General features: G+C 41.3%; 1 protein-coding gene across 2 annotated transcripts; it reads right to left on the reverse strand.

Annotated features, from left to right (window-relative positions):
- Window positions 1–1,119: 1,119 nt before the first annotated feature.
- On the reverse strand, window positions 1,120–20,295 carry inpp5l (inositol polyphosphate-5-phosphatase L). Of its 2 annotated transcripts, XM_069139124.1 has the most exons (17): window positions 19,468–20,295; window positions 19,174–19,313; window positions 13,810–13,851; window positions 13,333–13,433; window positions 12,753–12,840; window positions 9,087–9,150; window positions 8,410–8,513; window positions 8,077–8,129; window positions 6,217–6,336; window positions 5,816–5,900; window positions 5,644–5,739; window positions 5,468–5,542; window positions 5,329–5,402; window positions 5,105–5,216; window positions 4,435–4,503; window positions 4,292–4,349; window positions 1,120–3,171 (listed from the first exon to the last, which is right to left on the reverse strand). In XM_069139124.1, the coding sequence occupies exons 2-16, from the start codon at window positions 19,174–19,176 to the stop codon at window positions 4,308–4,310; spliced, it is 1,128 nt and encodes a 375-aa protein (XP_068995225.1). In that variant the 5' UTR covers window positions 19,177–19,313; window positions 19,468–20,295; the 3' UTR covers window positions 1,120–3,171; window positions 4,292–4,307. The 2 variants fall into 2 exon arrangements, with proteins under 2 accessions (XP_068995225.1, XP_068995224.1); XM_069139123.1 differs by lacking the exons at window positions 19,174–19,313; window positions 19,468–20,295 and adding an exon at window positions 17,759–18,632.
- Window positions 20,296–20,309: the final 14 nt, after the last annotated feature.

Consider the following 20,309-nt stretch of genomic DNA (forward strand, 5'->3'; position numbering starts at 1 on the left):
CTCCTGTAGCCTGTGTGGTTTTATAACAGCCTTACAAACTGTAAATTACAGGGTGTTTAAAAAGCAGGAATCCATTTTTATTTGCATTCAATCAGTGCAAAGTGTTGACATATTAAAAAGTATGTGTATGAATTGTAACCCTTCTAAATGCTTAAACTAAACATTGACTTGAATTTGGTTAAAATACAAGTGCACAGCTTTGTTTATCTTGGTCTCATGCTTGCTTTTAAAATACACTGTAAAATTATTAAGGTGTTCAATCTAACAAAAAAAACACCTGAAACCATGCACAATAAATTATTGTCAATTATTAATTGGAATTCGTGGTTAATTGTCTCGTGTGTGCTTTTACATGAAAATTAAATTTTCTATTTTAGAGCAACCTTTTATTGTGGCTGAGGCATCAGCATCTTGATGTGCCACACCTGTCAGGTGGATGGATGATGTTGGTACAGTTAAAGTGTTCACTAACACGTACTTGTGAACAAAATCTAAGAGAAATTAACCTTTCGTCTTATACTTCTTTTTTTTTTTAATGAAAAATGAGAACAAAAACAAAGGTTTTGCATTCATATTTTTGTTGAGTGTTCTTGGTTGCTTGAACTCTGCTGGTGTATTGACTTCTCTAATGATGGTTAAAATCAAACAGTGATGGGAAACAGGCATAAAAGATAAGAGAAGCGCAAAGGTCGAAGGTCAAATCTTGTGTGACTTACTAGTGTGCCATGACTTAACTGAAGACAATGAGCCGGGCAACCCACTTCAACACATAATCAATAGCGACAGACGAGCTCATTTGGTTCAGTCAGTTCAGGGTCCACGTGGTTCATTCAGTTGACAACAGGCCCGATGATTGTATTAAAAAAAAAGTCAAAAAAACGCTGCCAAAACAGTCCTGCTTTAAATGACCTGAATCACAGACGGTAAGATGTTACAGTGTGCCAACAACTTTGTTGTTCTTGTGTTTGTTGTTCTTACTTTGCCAATTCTGTTGATGCCGTGATAACACGTTTTGTAGTACTTACTTTTTTCTGGGAACTTGTTTAAAATCTGGATTTGTCAGAGTCAAACCATTTAATTAAGATAAAAAAGTGAAACGGTAATAAAGGTTATAATCAGTCACAAATCAAATTTCTTTATTATTTTTATAGCTCAATTCCGTTAAGATCTGTTTCTTTTCCCAGAAACGAACTCAAAAGTCAGAGAGAGAGCCACCGCACTGAACCTAATCTTTCAGGTTCATCAGCCCTGAGTAAATAAAACCACCAACAATGCGGATGTGCAGAATGCGATTACATTTTTACAATACGTTTCCCCAAACACGTGAGACATATATTAACTGCAACGTGACAAATAAACTGTCAATCTCAAGCCACAAATAATAACGCTACATATTTCTGAGGGCAGCATTTTATTTACAAAAGGAAAACATCACAATGATGTAGTGTTTGACCAGAGTTAATCTAAAAGGTAATACTGGCCTCAGTTATCTCTAGTCCTATGACAACATTAAACTGCTAACAGTTTATTACTACAAACTGTTTCAATCTACACAGACATGTGCAGGCCTTGTTTCCTGTTATGGTGAGGCTACAGTCCCACTGTACAAACATGACATGACAGTCCAAACGTTACATGAATAATGTGAATTTATGCATAAAAGTATTTTGGTGTCAATATAGGGAGTGTACTGTTCCATCAAGCTGTGCAAGTCTAAAAAAAAAAAAAAGCTTCACAAAACGTTAAAATACTAACAAACATACTTTAAATCCACACAATTAGCCGCACATAAAAAAAAATATATTACTGCACTGGTGCTACAGTATGAGACTACAGTATGACTCAGGGAAATAAGGTCAGACTTAAATCAAAGAAATTCAAAAGCAAACAGTGCCTTCTGCGCTGTGTGCGGGTGCACACGTGTGTACATACACAGGATTTTGTGATGTTTTAGTGATGCCGTGTGATCAAAACACCCACAGTCCTGAACTGCAGATGTTAGTAAACACGAGCGGCCTACAGTAGAATTCTTTTGGCAATGAAGTACGGTCGATGCCAACCAAAACAAGGTGGAGGAAAATGTCTGCAGACGCCCTGCGGCAGACAAAACTGCAAAAAAAAAAACTTTCTCTGAGTGAGGATAGCTAAATCTGACAAACTGAGGGCTGCTGAGATGGAGTTGGTGAAATAAAGCACTTGGTATAATGTACAGTAAGTACATAGAAAGATTAATTCAGCTCCTACAACAGCTTATAAACACTGCTGCAGATGGTTAAATGTTGCTATAAAATATTCATTATATTCTAGTGTCATTTCTACATAATGTCACCATGAAAAATCGATTCCGAGACTGACTTTGTTGAGTACTCAGAAAACAGCTGAGACAGTTCGAGCTGCTGCGTTTGAGGGTGGCTTCATGTTTGAAAAATATGACAGTAAGAAATTCCTCATTAATTGTGTTTTATCTATGGAGGACATCGAACTAAAAATGTCAACAGGAAACTGAGAGCAGCATTCCTTGAATGTGTCTCCCCCATGGAACAGTAAACAATAAATAGGTCCACTAAATACAAAATAAAAGCATACAGAGCAGTAGGTAGTACTTGATATTAAAGACCCCATATTTTTCAGTTTTTATGATAGTTTTTACAAACACTATGGCTCATAATAATGCTAATATTCTCCTGAATGTTTAGGTAAACCTTTCTTATACTGAAGTTTTCTCATTAGATTATAATTGGCTACAAAGTGGCCTGACTGACTGGAGGGTTTAATTACATTATTTTGGGTCAGTAAGTAAAAAGAAACCTTTGTTGGCATACAGTCAAAAATACAACAACTAAAATTTACTCTAATCAAAATTCAAGAATCTTTTACATGCATGCATGCATGCATGTAAAGGGTCTGGTATCATTATTTGGTCCCCATCTGAAACAGTCTGGACTCTAAAAACATCCTCACATCTGAGCTTTCAGGTGAGGGAGGTTTAAGATCTGTGAGTGAGTGGAAAGTTTGGAAAACTGCCTCGGAGCTCCATGACAGCTGCTGAGCTCGTGGCGCTGGAGCTTGTGTTGAAAAGTGAGGGGCGGTGAGATCAGGTCAGTTGAAGTGGGTGACAATCATGCTGATTACCCTCTGTGGCAGAGCTTCGAGGAGGGTGTGGTTAGAGACCTGCAGCAGACACAGACACAGAGAGAGAGACACACACACACACACACACACACACACACACACACACACACACACACACACACGCACACACACACGCACACACACACGCACACACACAGAGACGCACATACACACACACACACACACCATTAACCAAGTGCCAAAAAAAACCCCGCAGGAATGAGAGTAGATAAGGGACTCTATTTCAACAGATTTAAAATTCTTCTTTCCTCTTTATGGTCACAGTCACAGTCGGGATAAAGAAGAAGACACATTCGTTTACAGTAAGATGCCACGTGCAAGCAAAGCCATGCTCAAGGTACAAAAGAACGCCTTCTTTAGTAACAAGTGTTACACCACGTGATCAAGTTAATCAGGTTAGGTTAGGTAGTTACTTTATTATTTAATCAGATATGAAATATCTATTTATGTTGAAGGTAAGAAGCAAACTGTTAAAAAAAAAAATACCCTTGATCAACATGCATCAGATATGTTGTAAAACATATCAAATTTAATCTGAGAAGCACTCGTCCTGTAAAGAATCAGTTACTGATGTGGCTTATTGGACCGAAATTTTTCTCTGCTTCAAAATGTCAAACAAAACGGGAAATGGGAGCTGCCTGTAGTATCTTTCAAGTTGCTTCATTGCGTGGATCTCATTATTTTACAGCCCTGTGAAGAAGGGCTGTCATGAAAAAGCTGTTCATCCACAGAAAAATAAATTTAAACGGCAGCAAAACAAAATCATGGCCGTAAAAATGCCAATATGCTGTCCTGCAAAATGAATGTCTCTTCGGTCGACCATCCACATGGTAATTAATGAAAAGCGGGTCAGCAATGCACTTAATGTGTAGCCACAGTGACAGTGGAGAGGATTCAATAGACATAGATCAGTAAAAGGTGCTGATCGCCTATGCTCCAACTACACTGGACACAAAGGAGCGCTGGTGTCCCGCAGGCACTTCATCTTAGTTCATATCCTGCCTCCACTGGGCTCCACAGGGTTATGGCTCTCTGGAGACTGGAGCGAGATTACTGGGATCACTCTCACTCACTGAATCTACCCGGTGGAATTACCATCCTCATGTATTACAGTATTCACACACACGCACACTCTTACCATTGATAAGATTCAGTCATTGGTCCTTTGTCTTCAGTGAGAAAGACAAGAAAACAGGCTATAGGAAAAACAAAAACACATCAGAGTCACTCCACATAGCTGATTTGTTCCCGGCATAATGGAAATGCTATTTAAACAGTTACCTTGTGGTCTCCCATACATATATTAGGACCCACTGTGTTGTAAACAACACTCTTCTCGCCGTCATCTCTCTGAAAAGAAGGACAAACTTTTTGATCATTTCTATCTGGACCAGTTACAAAGAAAATTAAATGCGACATTCAACAATGAACCTTACATCTAAAGCTTCTTTTCGCTAAAAGATCACAATTTAATGACCCCTGCATGGTCACGTTAGATGTTGAGAGTTTGTTGGATTATATCATGATTCAGTTCACACTGGAGCCATTACACATCAAGAGATATGTTTTCCACAACCTTTTTTTTTTTTTTTTTACACATAAAAATCAATAGCATAATGCCAATAGTAAAAAAAATACACTTCAGTAACTACCAAGTACTTCAACTTTTGCTTAACAACTTGAAAAAGGTTTTGTCGTTCTGTCAAAAAAAACGACAACAAAAAGGGATATTAAGAATGCAGATGCTTCATTTGGATACGTAATCTAGATAGTAATGTAACTTTGGTTAGACAAAGATAAATGACACTCATCCTGTAAAGAAAAGCTCCCCAAGATCCACTAATTACTTATAGCCTTTGCCAACAGCAAATGTAGAAGTATGAAGATGGACAACATCCAGAAAGTTATGAATTCCAGCTTTAATGTATGACGACAGTAAACATGAACTGACCCTGTGGATGAAATCTTGGGCAGCGTGTGACATGAGGATACGATCGCACCAGGCAGGACAGCGGGTGTTCATGTACTGCGTCGGTTTAGTGTACTCTTCGCTGTAGGGGTAGCTGAGCACGAGACAACAGAGAGACAAAAAAAAAAAAAAAAAAAAAACCTAAGTGCATGTCGGGGAAACCAGCACACCATGTTTGCAGCAAGCGGTTCGGTCACGAGTCGTACCTGGGTGGAAACTTGATGTCCTCTTCTCTAATGACATCATGAAAGGCTGCGACTTCTTTGTCATACTTCAAAAGCTGAGGGACACAAGCCATGAGTGATGAGCATTACAAAACATGGAAAAACAAGCTGGTGATCTTACTGCTCTGCCGTTGTCCTCTCTGAAAACTGCCTGGTGCAGGTAGGCGAACAGCTTCTCCTCGATTTGGAGCAGCACCTGCAGGTGAAATGTAACGGTGGGTAAAGTGAAAGCAGCACAAAAAAAGGTCAGCGCTTTTCTTAACTGATCGTTTTATTTAATTAATTTTTTTAAATCACCTGGTGGTCATTGTCTTTTTCTTCACATATGATTTTCTCCACTTCATTACTGCTGTCCTTCTTCACTGTCTGCACGTCAGTCGCGGTGGACAGATGCTTGAAACACAAAAGGCCAGGCTGTTACAAGTCCTTTATCACCTGAGCTCCAGCAAAATGTAATGCTGTTACATACCTGAACCAGACTGAGTGTGTCCAGACGGAAGTTGAAATCTCCAAACAGGAAGAAAGGCAGAGAAGTGTTGCGGTTGTCTGATATCCTAGAAGGACATACTGTGTTACACAGGGTCTTTTTCTCTTTTAAATGTTATTTTGAGTGTGTGCAAATTCACATAATTATATTTCTAAGATAGTCTAATGTTCCCCTGAAAGTTACGTTCACATACATTTTTGAAACATCATGTCGACAATATGAAAAAGGCTGTACAACTACAGATGATAGAACCAATCGCAGGGGTCGTTAAGTGAAACCTTACACTTTACTTTTTGGTTTAACTTGCTGTTAAACTTACTGTGGCGCTTTGAACATTTTATAGTCATGTTTTTGCATGAGGTGAGTGCAGCTGAAAGTCTGACCTGCTGATGACGTATTTGAGAGCATTTTTGCGGTTGGCTGAGTAAATAGAAGGACTGGAGTCGCAGGCAATGAGGTTGGAGGCATCATGGAACAGGTGGACATTGAGCAGGTCCAGACCTCTGATAAGAACACATGCACAGGAGGAATTCGGTGATTTGTGGCAGATGGAGGAAGAGAATTGGCAACACCATAGACTGGCATCAGATAATCAGGTGTGTGTGTGTGTGTGTGTGTGTGTGTGTGTGTGTGTGTGTGTGTGTGTGTGTGTGTGTGTGTGTGTGTGTGTGTGTTATCATCGAGAGTCGTAAAGTCCACATGCAAGTTTGTCTTTTATTGTGCCGTTATGTTTTTTAATTTTTACTGTAACCGGAAAACAATAAACGTGCGTCTAACAAATGACATGCATGTGACATTGTGGCACATATATTGTGGACTTTGGTTTTTCCCACTGTGACGACAGTTTACGGGAAACGCAGGCAGCTTCAGCAGCAGTGTAATTTATCCTGGGCCGTTTCAGGGCCGAAGTTTTGCCAATTTCAATGCAGGGGTTTCGAAACATAAATGTATATACATATTCTTTGGTAATTAAATAAAAACGTGTTTACATTTCCGTAACCTTCGGCATACAGTCTGAGTTGGCACTAGGGGACAGGACTGTATTGGCTATGTACTGTATTTACTGTATATAAAACTGCTGATTTTCAGAGTTTGCCACCAAACTATAGGAGTAAATTCTAAGTTTTTGTCGAAACAGCGACAGAGGACAAAAAAAAGAAGTCAAGTATTGTAGTAATGTCTGGTCAGATATTCCCTGATTTTATTGAAGTTAAGTTCCTTTAGTCTGCTTGCCTCTAGAGAACATTTAACGTAGGCTTTCTGGACTTAGCTTAGACTTTGTGTTAAACCTGCCTTCATTGAGGTTTTGGCTTCTTGGATGCAGCTGAAAGAAGCTGTGAAAACAACAATGACATATTTACCTTATAAAGATAATATAGTAAACATCTGGGCTACCAGTCTACAACTGCCTACTTTCACATCTAGCAGGTACTGTGTGGAGCAATGTTACCATTCATTTTGACTCCTGTTTATATCCATTCAATAAACAAAAGCCAAATATTTCCTCTCTTTTTAGCTCCGTTTTGGTCTTAACCAATTCCTGAGACCTGAATGTCTGACTCGGCTCTGCTACAGCTGTTTACCAGTACGCCAACTTTACCTGTCTGCAGTGTCTGAAAAGAAGTGGATGATAATGCCAAGACTGACAAACAGAAAAGTTGCTATGCTTTACAACCAAAACAATGAGCTGAAAGACGCTAAAACACTACAAAGAGAGGAGTTGGAATTCAGAGTGGGTGCTAAAAATGTTCTGGGTTTGTCAGAATGAGTGACCCCTGTCACATACGATCCATATGTGGAAAAGCTTCTTATAATTTGAAAGGGTTTTGCAGAGAAAAATCTGATTGTCAAATATCTCAAAGTAAGTCAAAAGATTATTATTTCCAAATTCAAGCACTAAAACCATGTTAAATATACAATGCTGGAAACAGACAAGCAGCCAGGCAAGTCTTTTGCTCGATGGCACAAATAATTTCTTCTTTTTCCATTATTTTTATTTTGTCTGTCAATCCAGGGCTTCAGGGCTCGTAACAGATTAACACACTGCTTTTAGTTTTGTTTAAACGAGGCGATCCATACTTTCTGTTCCCAAGATGCCAGTTTTGTTCTAAATGTTGTCAGGAGACTTTTTCCTAGAACTGCATTTAAAAAAAAAAAAAAAAGTCAACAAACAACCAAAACTGAAAGTGAGCGGAGGCCAACCCCGCTGGTATATCAAGGTGAGACGAGTGTACATTACGTACTGGTTGTGTATGATCCAGCGGGTCCTCATGAAGCCCTTCCTGGACCACTTGAACTGCAACAGAGATAAATTGGATTGAGTCACTAAACAGCAGTGAGCTGTGTCTTTAAAGGCCCAAACTGATAATTATTGATTCTTGCACATAATTTGTCTCATCTCCCTGTCAGACAGTCCCTGCAGCCCCAGCAGACTCATTTGTCCCAACATCTCTCTTTGGCCCAAGAGTACCCCTCCCCTCCCACCCCTCCCCCTCCACACACACACACACACATACACACACACACATGCACGGACACATGCACACACAGATGCACACACAGGGGTACATACTCACATCAGGCCAGAAATTCTTTGGGAATTTTTCTTTCTCCACCGTGGTGACCCTCTCCAGAGGGCCCACATACTTGTTCTTGCCCGACACTGCTTTAAAATCCTTAACTGTGAGAGGGAGAGGCAGGGAGAGGCGGGTGACATGTAAAAGAGTGAGAAAACATGCAAACGGCAATCAATAAACTGGTGTTAACCTCATCAGAGCAGCATACGTGATGAGAGAATCTATAAGCGGGCCATTAGACTGCGCTTGGCGAACAACAATCGGTTTGGGCCACACAGCGAGTGGCAGCTCTGGGATGTTTATGGTTCTTCCATAAGCTTTTCTGAGGAGCTTTTTCACACCTAACGTGACTGGACTACGCAGCAGGAAAAGAACAGCTCCACTTTAAATTCTAGTTCTTTGCAAAGTATCTGGCCGGTAGAGGTAGCCATCAAACTGTCATTACACACAGAGAAATGTCTTAAAATTCATGACATTAAAAATCATATGCAACAGTGCTCTTCCTCCATCAAAAGTGGGAAACATTTCTCACAAATGTGAGTTATGTAATGTTTATTTTCATGAGTTCTAAAAATTGTTTTTATAATGGGGAAAAAAAACTGAATTTAAATCTATCACAATGATGAATAATGTAACGATAAAAATCAATGTAAATGTCAAATGTAAGGAGTTATTACCATCAAAGTCATATTGATAGATATTTTTCAGCATCTTGTGGATGAAGTACATGCTCCCCAAAGCCTGTGGAGAGAAAACGAGACACCATATCTGATAAATATAACAGAGCAAAACATGTATGAATATGCAACGTCATTTTCACTCAAAACCAAAACATTAAAAAAGTTATGAAGTTTACAGTCGTGATTTGTAGGGATCTAAAAACAAATCATACTAAAACAGTACATCACGACATGTTTTGTTCAGCAAATAGACAAACTCAAGTTTAAAAAGCTGCTGCTTGAACCATAGACTGCAAAAGAAAAAGGAAATAATGAAGCTAATGCAGAAGTGCCTTAAAGTGCAATACCATTTAGGGTCACAAGAGGCTGGCTCCAAAAGACATTTGGCTCCAACAGACTACCATTCAACTTCTCTCATGAAATACAAAGTCAGCAATTTTTTTTTCCACAAGTCATGTCAGTGTTGTTTGCTAAAGTCACTCTTTCTGATCACTGTTCCGATTTTCCTTCCAAAAACAATTCCATAATTAATTCGATACTGGGCATTAAAGAGGTATGTTTGGGGGCGTGTCTGGTTTGACTGACATGGCTGGGGTGAAGGCAGGTTTCCAGTACGGGGGATAACGTATAATGTCTTCGGGCCATCAGTCAGATTCTCCCCTTGCTTCTTCCCAGTAGCCCGTTCAAATATGGTCACTTCTGACGACAAAAACCCAAGACAGCGAAGGCAGTTCATAAACCCATGCGTGACGCCACAGTGGGTTGTTGCTTGGCCTAAACCTGTGCATTACATATTTTCATTTTCAATAACGCAGCTTGAAACTGTAGAAATATTGAAGTTCTAAATAAAACAACTGAACTAAATGTCCGACTCATTTAGAAAGGCTTCTCAGCAGTGATTCACGATGAAACCGACAAACACAAAAGAAATCACCTCAACCCCTGAGGTGATGGACTGAATTGTTCATTTGCCATCACATGAGCTGAATCGTGAACCTTTTATTGAACGATACACTACAACAAAGTAAATTATTACTCTCCGAAAAGACATGAAACTTTAAAGAATAAAGACGCTCCGAGTGAACATATAAGTCCACAGCACATCCACATACTACCCCTCATACACACTTCAGCGCCCAATCATCCCTGACATGGGGCTGACAATTTTTAATGTACTAACTGCCTGCTCCACTGATCTGATTAATCATGCCCTGTGAAATCAATAAAGACAGAAAATTAAAACCATTTAAAAGGTATTAAGCAGTAGGCCTGCTGTCTGCCAGCGCTGCTGCTGCTGCTGCTGCCGCCTTGACTGGGGGGCCGAAGAAAAATCTAGCCGGCACTCAGAGGGCTCGGGGCGTGACGGACCGCTGGCTGCGCGGCGACCCCCCTCCCCGCCCACTCTCCTTCCCCTCCTCCTCTACACAAACACATCCAGCAGGCGCATGAGAGATCTCTCCCTGAAGAGATCATTTATCTTCAGTGCCAAAGTCATCCTCATTTAATAAAATGGAAGTGTCTCCGTGGTCGGCTCCAGTGAGCGGCAATTAGTGACCAACTCGTCTAAACTAAGAGTAGGGCACGGTCTGGGAGTTATTTGAACGAGTCTGATCGGGTTGTTGACTTAAAACGCAAAGCTGACAGAAGAAAGTTTCTGAGAAGCAAATTTCCCCAAAAAGTTTTACTGTAATTTTAGCTCACAACTAGAGCAAAATGATGATTCTCGTAGAGATTTAAAGACAAAACTCTACTATAGACTAATACTGAAAATCAGCTCATAGAAAAAGAAAATTGTCCAAGTTTATATTTGATTAGTAACAATGTTATATACAGCAAAGTAAACCTATACACTCATGTACACTCTCTCTCACACACACTCACTCACTCACTCTTCCACATACTCTGCCAAACACCTATCTTCATCAATCAGGTTTGTGCACAGTTTAATAAAAAAATATTGACTTACAAGTGATTTTTTATCAAAACACCATTTGTACTGGGAATGCATGCAAGTCTGCCCCCTCTACTTCTGCAGCCCCTCTGAAAGGAGAACCCCCCCCCCCCCCCAAAACTCTCTCTCGGCCACATAACTGATGATCTGGAGCCGAGGGGAAACAAATTGAAAATCAATGCAGGTGGCACCGGCGAAATGAGAATGAGGCATTAGGTGGAGTGGGGTGGGGTGGGGGCTGCAACCCTCTCAGGGCAAACCGTGGAGGGTGCAAAACACTCGAGCGCAGGGGGAAAACTTAAGTCCCAGCTGTCTCCCCCCCCCCCCAACACACCTTATTTATCGTGTACAAATGGGCTGGGATCAATAGTTTTAATCTAGAGTTAAATGTATTGACTTTGGCCTGTCTCCCTCACACCTGGCCATTGACTTTCCTCCTTTTTAACTTCACGCACCTTCAGTCTACAGGCGCAGCCATTGACCCCCACTGTCAGACGTTCAGTGTGAGGTGATCACCTGGGAGGAGCAAGGGTTAATAGTTTAAGAAATACTCAGCCACTTTTCGTTAAGCGGAGAGGCGTTCCCTCCCAGAGTTTCACAATGACAGACCGGTGAGCACGTAAACAACTCGATTCCAAGAAAGACGCTGCAACGCTTACCCTAAAAAAAAGAAGCTGGATTCAGGAAATGGCTTTCCTGATAGGTGTGGAGATTGAGGCTGAGCCCATGACCTGAATAGCATTCCCTACAACTCTGTAATAGCACTTTAGTAGTGTAAAAACATCGGCTCAAGACTTCAGCTGCAGACTCTGAGTTCAACGACAGATGACGTTAAAAAATGTAGGTAGCAGCATGAGTGAACTAACAAACCTGCCTTTGAGAGCATCTCTTCTCTGTGCCCACCACACCGTGTAGTGACAACAGCATTGTTTTGTACTATATCTTTGAGATGTATGCCACTTACATGAGTTTTACACATGTCTGAGATTGTGCAGCGAGCCCTGATGTATGATACCCAACTAATCTAAGAAGGCAAACACACACAGACTCGCATAAGAAATCTGACTCCAGTAAGGAAATACTACTATAGTAGTAAGGCTAATGTGTTGGCCTTTATCAGGAATGAACAACTCTGTTTGATCAATCCATCCTGTACTCACCAAGCATCATTGCACTTATCCTTAAAAAAAAATAAAAAAAAATCTGCTTGATAAAATATCTGTTTTGTTTTGTGGTAAAATGTGATGTTTTTAAAGAATTTTATTTAAAGTCAAACTGAAATTTGGCGAAACCTTTTGAGTTTTTCAGCACGTTTCTATAATAGTTCATCCTTTCTTCCAATACGAATAAACTAATAATTATTAACTTTAGGTGTGTAAAAATATTAATCCACTTAGATGGATCTCATGATGTGTCACACTGTGACCTTGGCATTTGCATAAAACATGACTTAATTTTCTTACAGAGGACTTTCTAACATCAACTTAAAATGCAGTAAAACTGAAACTGTTTTAAAGGAATCCCAAGAAATGACATTTTCAGATGTTCCCCTGGAGTCTACAAACTCAGTCCGTGCAGTATCTCCTGATTTACAGCCAACAGCAGAGCGCTTCCCTCCTCCGGCTGCCTCCGAGCACTAACATGGAGGAGGACCCCATCTAGTGGATAAACACGGTTACTACTCTGACTGAGTAGTTCAGGGTGCTTCTTACCGTGAAGCTGTTTTCTGCCTGGAACTGGTTGTCCACATAAATGCAGACCCTGTCGAAGTCTTTCATTTCCTCACTAGACTCAATGCTCCTGGAAACAGCAAAGCACAACAAAGCAATCACAAGGATGCAGGGTAAAACAGGTGTTTATTTACATGTAGAGCTGGAAAGATGAGCAGGTTTTTTTCAAAGTAATTGACTAAAAGCCAGATGGCAACAGTTTCAACAATTTTTAACTTTGCTCAAAAATATTGGAAGTAAAAATGCCACAACTTCAACAGCTCTAGTTTCTGGAATGACAGTCAATTATATACCTTTGGGTTCTGGACTCTTGACTGGATTAAACAGGCTTTTTAAATATGTAAACACAGGCTATATGCACAATTTCTGACAAATTATAGACCAAACAATTAACTGGTGAATAGGCAGGAATGAAAAAGTGTTTGCGTCCTGATGCATGAAATATATAAAGAAAAAGAACCCGACTCGCTTTATTAAAGTTGGAGATAAAGTTAGAAACTTTATCGGGGAGGAATAGGACTTTTCAGGGCAGCATGGATTATGATCAGCACATTAATCCTACCAGAAGAAGCTTTCCGCATGGCCCATGTTGACCATGTAGTCCTTCCCTCCCACCTCCTGGAAGTGCAGGGCGATGAACTGTGGCTTGTAGCTGTGGATCGTCTGTTACAAAGCAAAGAGAATAGTCTAACGTAGAGGCTCACCTTACAGAGTGCTGGGTCAGCAGCACTGTTTGTTACAGGGTGAAGGTAAATATCTAAGAGCAGAATTTTTCTGTTGTTGAATTGATGTGCTTATAGTGTTGCTGTGTTGTCAGTTATCAACACAGCTATCGGTTTTCCTGAGGAACATAAAGCTCTCGTGTCTATTGGGATGTAATGAGGCCAAGAAACTGTAAAAGTGGACAAGAACCAACAGTTTCTGTTTGCACCGATCTGTCTGCAAAATCTGAGAGAAAAATATGTCACACTGGCAGTCATGAGCAGAAATATCAAATATTTCAAATGGTGAATTATTCATGCAAGAAGCTCAAACTTACCGTGTACAATTCTTGCAGCCATTCGTTTTGAATTTCGCCCATCTATTAAAAAAAAAAGAACAGAAAAATCATCAAAAGCTTGCGTGTCATCATTCAATTATTTAATTCAGTATGGAAATCAGAACTCGTTTTATTTGCCATTTGTTTTATTCGTCAACAACGGAAAATTACCGATCTTCTGCAATCTAATAAACAAACAAAAAATAAAACACCATCTGATATGTTTATCTATCTTTTCCCAATTTCTTTTTTTTCCCCTTTCTCTTGAGACAACAAAATAAAACATGACTGAAGAGCAATGTACACACACGGCCAAATTAAACACAACATTGCGTATACAGCCATCCCAGTATCAGCACAAACTGTATATATACACAAGCAAAAACACAGCATCAACAAAACACACATTTTTAAGATTCCTGAGGAGAATTTGTGTTTATGACAGATATTGACCTTTACTATATGGTTCACCAGCGTTCACCAGACAGACTGCATCCTGGGGTCTCTCGTCTTCATTAAAGACTGTTTACTTATCGATGTTTGCGGTTATATGTGTTAAGAGTTTTGTCGTTTAGGAGACCTGTATCAACAGATGCCTGCTGAAACACCAAATGAGTAAAAAGAAACGACAATTACCGCCTTGCGGCTGCATACCTCCGCCAACCTGCGGTTTACAACCTTGTCTATACAGACTTACATAAAAGTTCACTGCAAATTTGTCATTCATAAAAAATAAGTTATAGCATCCAGCTTTAAAAGTACAGCTAACAGACAAACGGCTCAAATGGAAGTCAGGAAATCATCAATCACCAACTCTGAGCAAGTTACAGCAATTGCCAGGAAATATCCTCCTGTGTGTTGCTTTAGCTGTGTGTTCCAGGATGTTGGCTCATTTAAGTATAGCTGCACCTGTCACAATCTGGCCACCATCAATACATCCTCTGTTAAGATGTGTTTAATAATGCACGGCCAGCTGACAGTTAAGTATAGCCTACTATAAAACATGTATGAGGGAAGCAGGCGGATACACCTTACACACAAGCAATCTGCCACAGCAGGTTGATGGTTGCCTGTTTGGAACAACAGCTAGATTTCCATCAACGCAGTAGGCGCTACAAACTGATGCCTGCACTCTTGCAGTGAAACAATAAATCTAATGTGACCAAATAAAATCAATCTTCCTTTACCTTTAGATTTGTTCCGGTTGTTACAGTTCAGATTATCAGTCAGCTCTTCCCACCATGTTGATTTATGCAGCGGGGAATTGATGATATTATCGAGTAGAGTGGATATTCACTGCCCTTAGAATTCAATTTGACTATGGCTTAGCTGTCGACAATTTGTTTATTTTACGTAGCTCCAATACACAGATGTTCCCTAACGTCTCAGATGTAGACTATTGGAGGACACTACAATTTACAGATTTCACCTAAACGTCTCATGTAGACTATTGGTAGGCAGTATAAGTGTCAGATGTCCCATAAACACCTCACATGCAGGCAATAGGTAGACGCTAGCTAAGGTGGCTGGACACACAGAAGCCTTTAGTCGCCACTCAATTACTGCAGTGAGCGCAACTCGCACGGTTGTGAAGCCAAAAGTTAGTTGGTTTGAACGGAGTGAAATAAGGTGTTCTCATGTTTACCCGAGATGAAACCGAGTGATGTTATGTACCTAGATGTGTCTTAATTTACCTGCTGCTCCAAAAATTTGCTTCCCAGTGTTGTCACATGACCTTCTGCAATACCAGGTGCAGTCATACTAGCTGAGAAATAAGTTTGCATAGTGTATTTGCATGACAGGGATGATTGCAGCTTAGCAATTGTGACCTGAAGGACTCCTCTCACATCATTCTGGCTACAAACACTGTCTTTATGGACTCGTGAATTCAAACACAGAACCACCAGCTGTGTCCTCCAACCATAATTCATTCCCATATATAACTCTAATCAATCCCAACAATTAGATGCTGTGGTTTTCCTCTTTGTTACAGGAGGACTGATCCAAAGAAACTGAGCTTAAATGAACTCAACATGGTGGTGAAGTTAAGGCTTTGTTGCTCCAAGCTTGTCTAGTCGTTCTCGGGAAAACTGGCTGATTTGTGTGCCAGGAACTCTTACATGCTATCATTTGTCTTAATTTGTATGATTAAAGGGCAAAGTTGAATAAATAAACAACACCGCAACTAAGTCTAGAAATAGTCACGGCATAAGCCAAACAATAACAATTTAAGAAACATGGTGGCACTGAGCAGCAGTCAGAGTTGACTGTCTCAGTCGTTGAGCTGCTCTTCCAGGACTTTCAGCTATAGCGGAGTGCTGTGAAGAAATAGGATTTATTCTGTGATGTGCTTAAGGTCTTGCTCTTACCCCGAAGGCTGGGTGAACCTTCAGGAGTAATTGTTTATAGAAATAAGGGGGCCTAAGTAAGTAAAAAAGCTCAAGTCCCTTCGGAGAAAGATATTCATCTGTTTACATATCTCCCACAATGGGATCTAACATGTTTCCATTGGCGCTCGGTCTGGCAACCGGAAACATGGTCCTGAGCCAAATTTCCATGAGCGCGCAAGAGCCCTCCCTCCCTGGCAATGTCTAGTCAGGCCGGCCCGGGCCAAAACAAGAAAGTACTGGGTATTTAGACGTCCGTTTGGATGTGAATTACACTTGAATCTCTTTAATCCCATAAAGGTGGTTCTACTGTACATTTTGGACAGATAAACTTCCAAGACTGGGTTTTAACTACAACTTAGAGGAAATATAGGAGAAAGATACCACTTGGAGCTGTAAATGCCATATATAGTCTCATAGTATAATGAGAATACAATTAAATGGCTACTGCGTAACACACACCCTCCATTTCTAACGCAATAACTAGTGATTTTCATCTGGGATTGATGGCAAAAAGTGAGACCGGTGAGGGTGCCCAGATATCCGTCTGCAGGATCTGGAAGATTACTACAGAAGAACACAACATACTGCACGACATGAGAGTTCATGGATGTTAGGAGAAATATGAGAAATGAAAACAAACTTGTGCTGAAGTTCTGCGAGGAAGACAAGACCTCTGGGTAATGGTCTAAATGTGAGGTCGTTGTGCTCTAAAAATCTGAGCCTTCATTTTATGTCTATGACTTGTTAACGGCTCCACCAAATAGGGACTTCTCACATGGTTTCCTTTCATTAAATGTTCAAATGATCTGACATCTCACCAACAATGAGAAAGAAAAAAAAAGTTAAAAACTGGAATCAGATTTTTTTTTTTTTTTAATCAGGACTTTTGTTTTTCTTCTTTCTTGACCTAGTACTTATCTCACAAACATCTCACACTTACCCGCCCTTTCTGTAATCAAAACTGGACATAAAGTAGTTTAAACTACCTCCACCTGCAGCAGCTACAACTGTAACACGCCGCTTACACACTAATGATTCACTATTAAAAATCGAATCATGTCATATATAATCATGCATCTGTCAGAGGGACCAAACCAGTACTTTTACTTTCATTTTTAAACTTTTGAATTGTGTTTGCTCGGTAAACATTTCCCTATGCGGTTTATGGGTGAAGTTTCAGTGTCACAGTACCTGAGGGGTGACAGGAGTCAGTGCAACACCTGGGAATGGGCGTGAAACTGAAACGGGTTCAAATGGATGAACTTTTTTCCTTAAAGCGGATGAACACATGACAGCTGACAAATAAGCCCAGGAACTTCACACGGGTGGTACACAATTACAAACAGACAATCAAGAGAAAGAAAGCGCGGGACGAGCCGAGCACACTTGTTACATCCTCGAACCGCACATGTATGGTAGAAATGGAGCCTATTCGAGGCAGACCTCGCCTCCTACGCCCGCTCGACTACTACTTATTTCTCCGTGAGCCTAATCCTCCCGCCTGGCAGCTCTGCAGCAGCTACAGTAAAGGGTTTAAGTTGACTTCTAAGTCTACTCACGTTGTCAAAGAGCGACCCGACATTTGCGGTGACGAGCAGCACATCAGCGGACGTTTCCATGTTATCGATCCACCTCGACCAAAAAAACAACAAAAAAAAAACAAAAAAAACAACAACACTCCGAAGAAACTGGGAACCAAGTGCCGTGCCGCGCCGCGCCGCGCCGTGCAGGCCTAACGCAGCAGCTCCTCAAGGGCTTAGAAAGAGGCTTATTGTGAGAGCCCAGATCCAGCGGCTATTGCTCACACCAGCATCTCACTGGCACCGCGCTGCTTCTGCTGCAACTCGCTCGCTGATGGCGGGCCGTGATCGTGTCAGGTCGTCATCGGGTTCAGGAGCGGCGCGCTTATTCATCGTCGAGCCGAGGACGGAGTTAAGTTGGCGGCGTGAACTGGCGGCGTGCGTGGATTTCCGCCTCCTCCGCGTTAATTGGACAAGGAGCTTCTTAGTGGACTAAACCAGCCTGGGACGGGGCTTCTGTTGGCAAAGCGGACCAAGCCGTTGGCGCTGTTACGAGCTCCCGGTGCTCCGCCCACTCGCGGCGAGCGCGTTAAGTTTGTCAGCCCTGATCCAAAACATCACTATAAAGTTCAGCCTCTGAAGTTATTCACGTCGCATTAAAAGCCCGTGCATAAGGCTTGTGTGGCAAATTGAGCTAATTCGGGCAATCTCGTTATTTAAAGATTCCCGCAAGACATGTTTTAATAGTATCTAAAATATTCAACTGAACAAATTGAACCATTTAACGAATGTGCCAATATATATTTTTAAAAATTTAACTGCTGGACTTCACCGTGAAGTCCATTTTCAATTTATGTGCACTGCCAGGTTTCCACTTTCCTTATTACGCTTTTGTCAGTTGAATATTGGATAAGGATCTGCTTCCAAAGTATTTGCTGCAAATCATGCTCATGTGCTAGGTTCAGGTAGATGGGGGGGGGGGGGGGGGGGGGGGGGGGGGGGAGTTCCCATTTTGGAGCCTCCCATGTCCAAGGTGACAGGGTTCATGTGACTTTGATCAGTTACACGCTGGTTTTGTCCGTCAGTTACAACAAAGTAATGTTAACCAAGGAAAGTAGCAGCCAGTTAGTTGCTTTCTAATCTACTGGCCTGATTTCTGCCATTTACAGCAACAAGCGTTGCAGAGCAGAAGGCATGACGAAGACATATTTATGAAAGAAATTGCAAAGCGTGGTTTGACGTCACAACACCCTGCTCTGGTGCGTGATGATTATGACCTAAATTAGCCACGAAGTTACTTATTTTAGCACCAAGCGAGTAAATCTGGTCCTTTCATCATAAACGTTGCCACATCGAGTGACGTCAAACCTTCTTCTCAGAGCTCTCAAAAAAAACACCTCTGGACTTACAGAGTCAGATGTTCCCAGTTCAATAGGTGTTCAGCTGTACATTACCATTCAGATGTTGGAACTTTCCCGTTCTCAGTTGTCTATGAACGCACCAATAGGCCCGCCACTTAAAATCAGAATTGCAGTTAGCACAGAGCAGCAGTCTTCTAGTTTTCTACTCTGGACAGTGAAGCTCAAACATTCATCTGTAGGAACAAGAAGGAAAAACATGTTTTTGAGTGGAGGACTTCAGCCACAAAACCAGCTACTTTATTGAGGATTACACTATTACAGTGATAACGTGTGAGGCGGCATGAAATACGAGTGTCTAACTCAACTACCCGAGGAAATGAAAAATACCTGAACGGATTCTCAACTCGTCACTCAGAATACCGCAGGCTCCGTCTGCGAAGTCACACAACAGGAAGTTAGTCATGTTCACGTCTGCGGGACTCTTTCAACAAAACATCTCCTCACCAAGGACAGATTGTTTTCACTGTAACCGTCTCATCTTTATCTGACTTCACAAGTGTTTCATCATCATGAAGTCACCTTTGCAGATCTTATACGAAGTGCAGTGCCGGCAAAAGTAGTTATGTTTTCATGTGCGAGATCCTCTCTCTGCCGGCCCAGTGGAGCCAGTAGCTGTAAAAAAAAAATAAAAAATAAAAAACACCTTATTGGGACTCGATGGGTCTGTGCCAATGAGCAGCCTGGGCTCCAGCCTGAGGGGAAGCAAAGACTACTGCTGGGGGGGGGAGGCAACCCTGGCTCTCCATGGTGCTGTCAGGGAGCCGTTCAACCACGGCATGGGTTACACAACCGATCCTTTGAGCTCCTCTCCCCGCTTCCTCTTACTCCTCCTCCAAGCACTGTGCGCTTTATTCTCCTGCGTCAACACATCCATTTGAAACTATTGCAACAGAGATGCGAAAGAATGCCACCATGTCCATCACCGGTTTGGTAACAAAGACGGTGGAAAGAGAACCCCTCTCTGAAAGGGGGCCGGCGTGGTTCACTGCGGCCAGAGCAGGCCTGGGTTTTGGAAAGCAGCTGCAAAAGAATCAACAACAAACATCCACTGAATGAAATCTCATTTAGCACCGATTTTGAGTACGCAGTCCGCTGGGGAATGAAAATTAAAAAAAAAAAAAAAAAATCGAATTTTCAAAATGAAGCTCTAAAGATTGTAGCACGGTGCG

This window comes from Embiotoca jacksoni, unplaced genomic scaffold (genome assembly GCF_022577435.1).
Source record: "Embiotoca jacksoni isolate LCO1_2020_lvr unplaced genomic scaffold, fEmbJac1.0.p SCAF_8, whole genome shotgun sequence".
Lineage (NCBI taxonomy): Eukaryota > Metazoa > Chordata > Actinopteri > Embiotocidae > Embiotoca > Embiotoca jacksoni.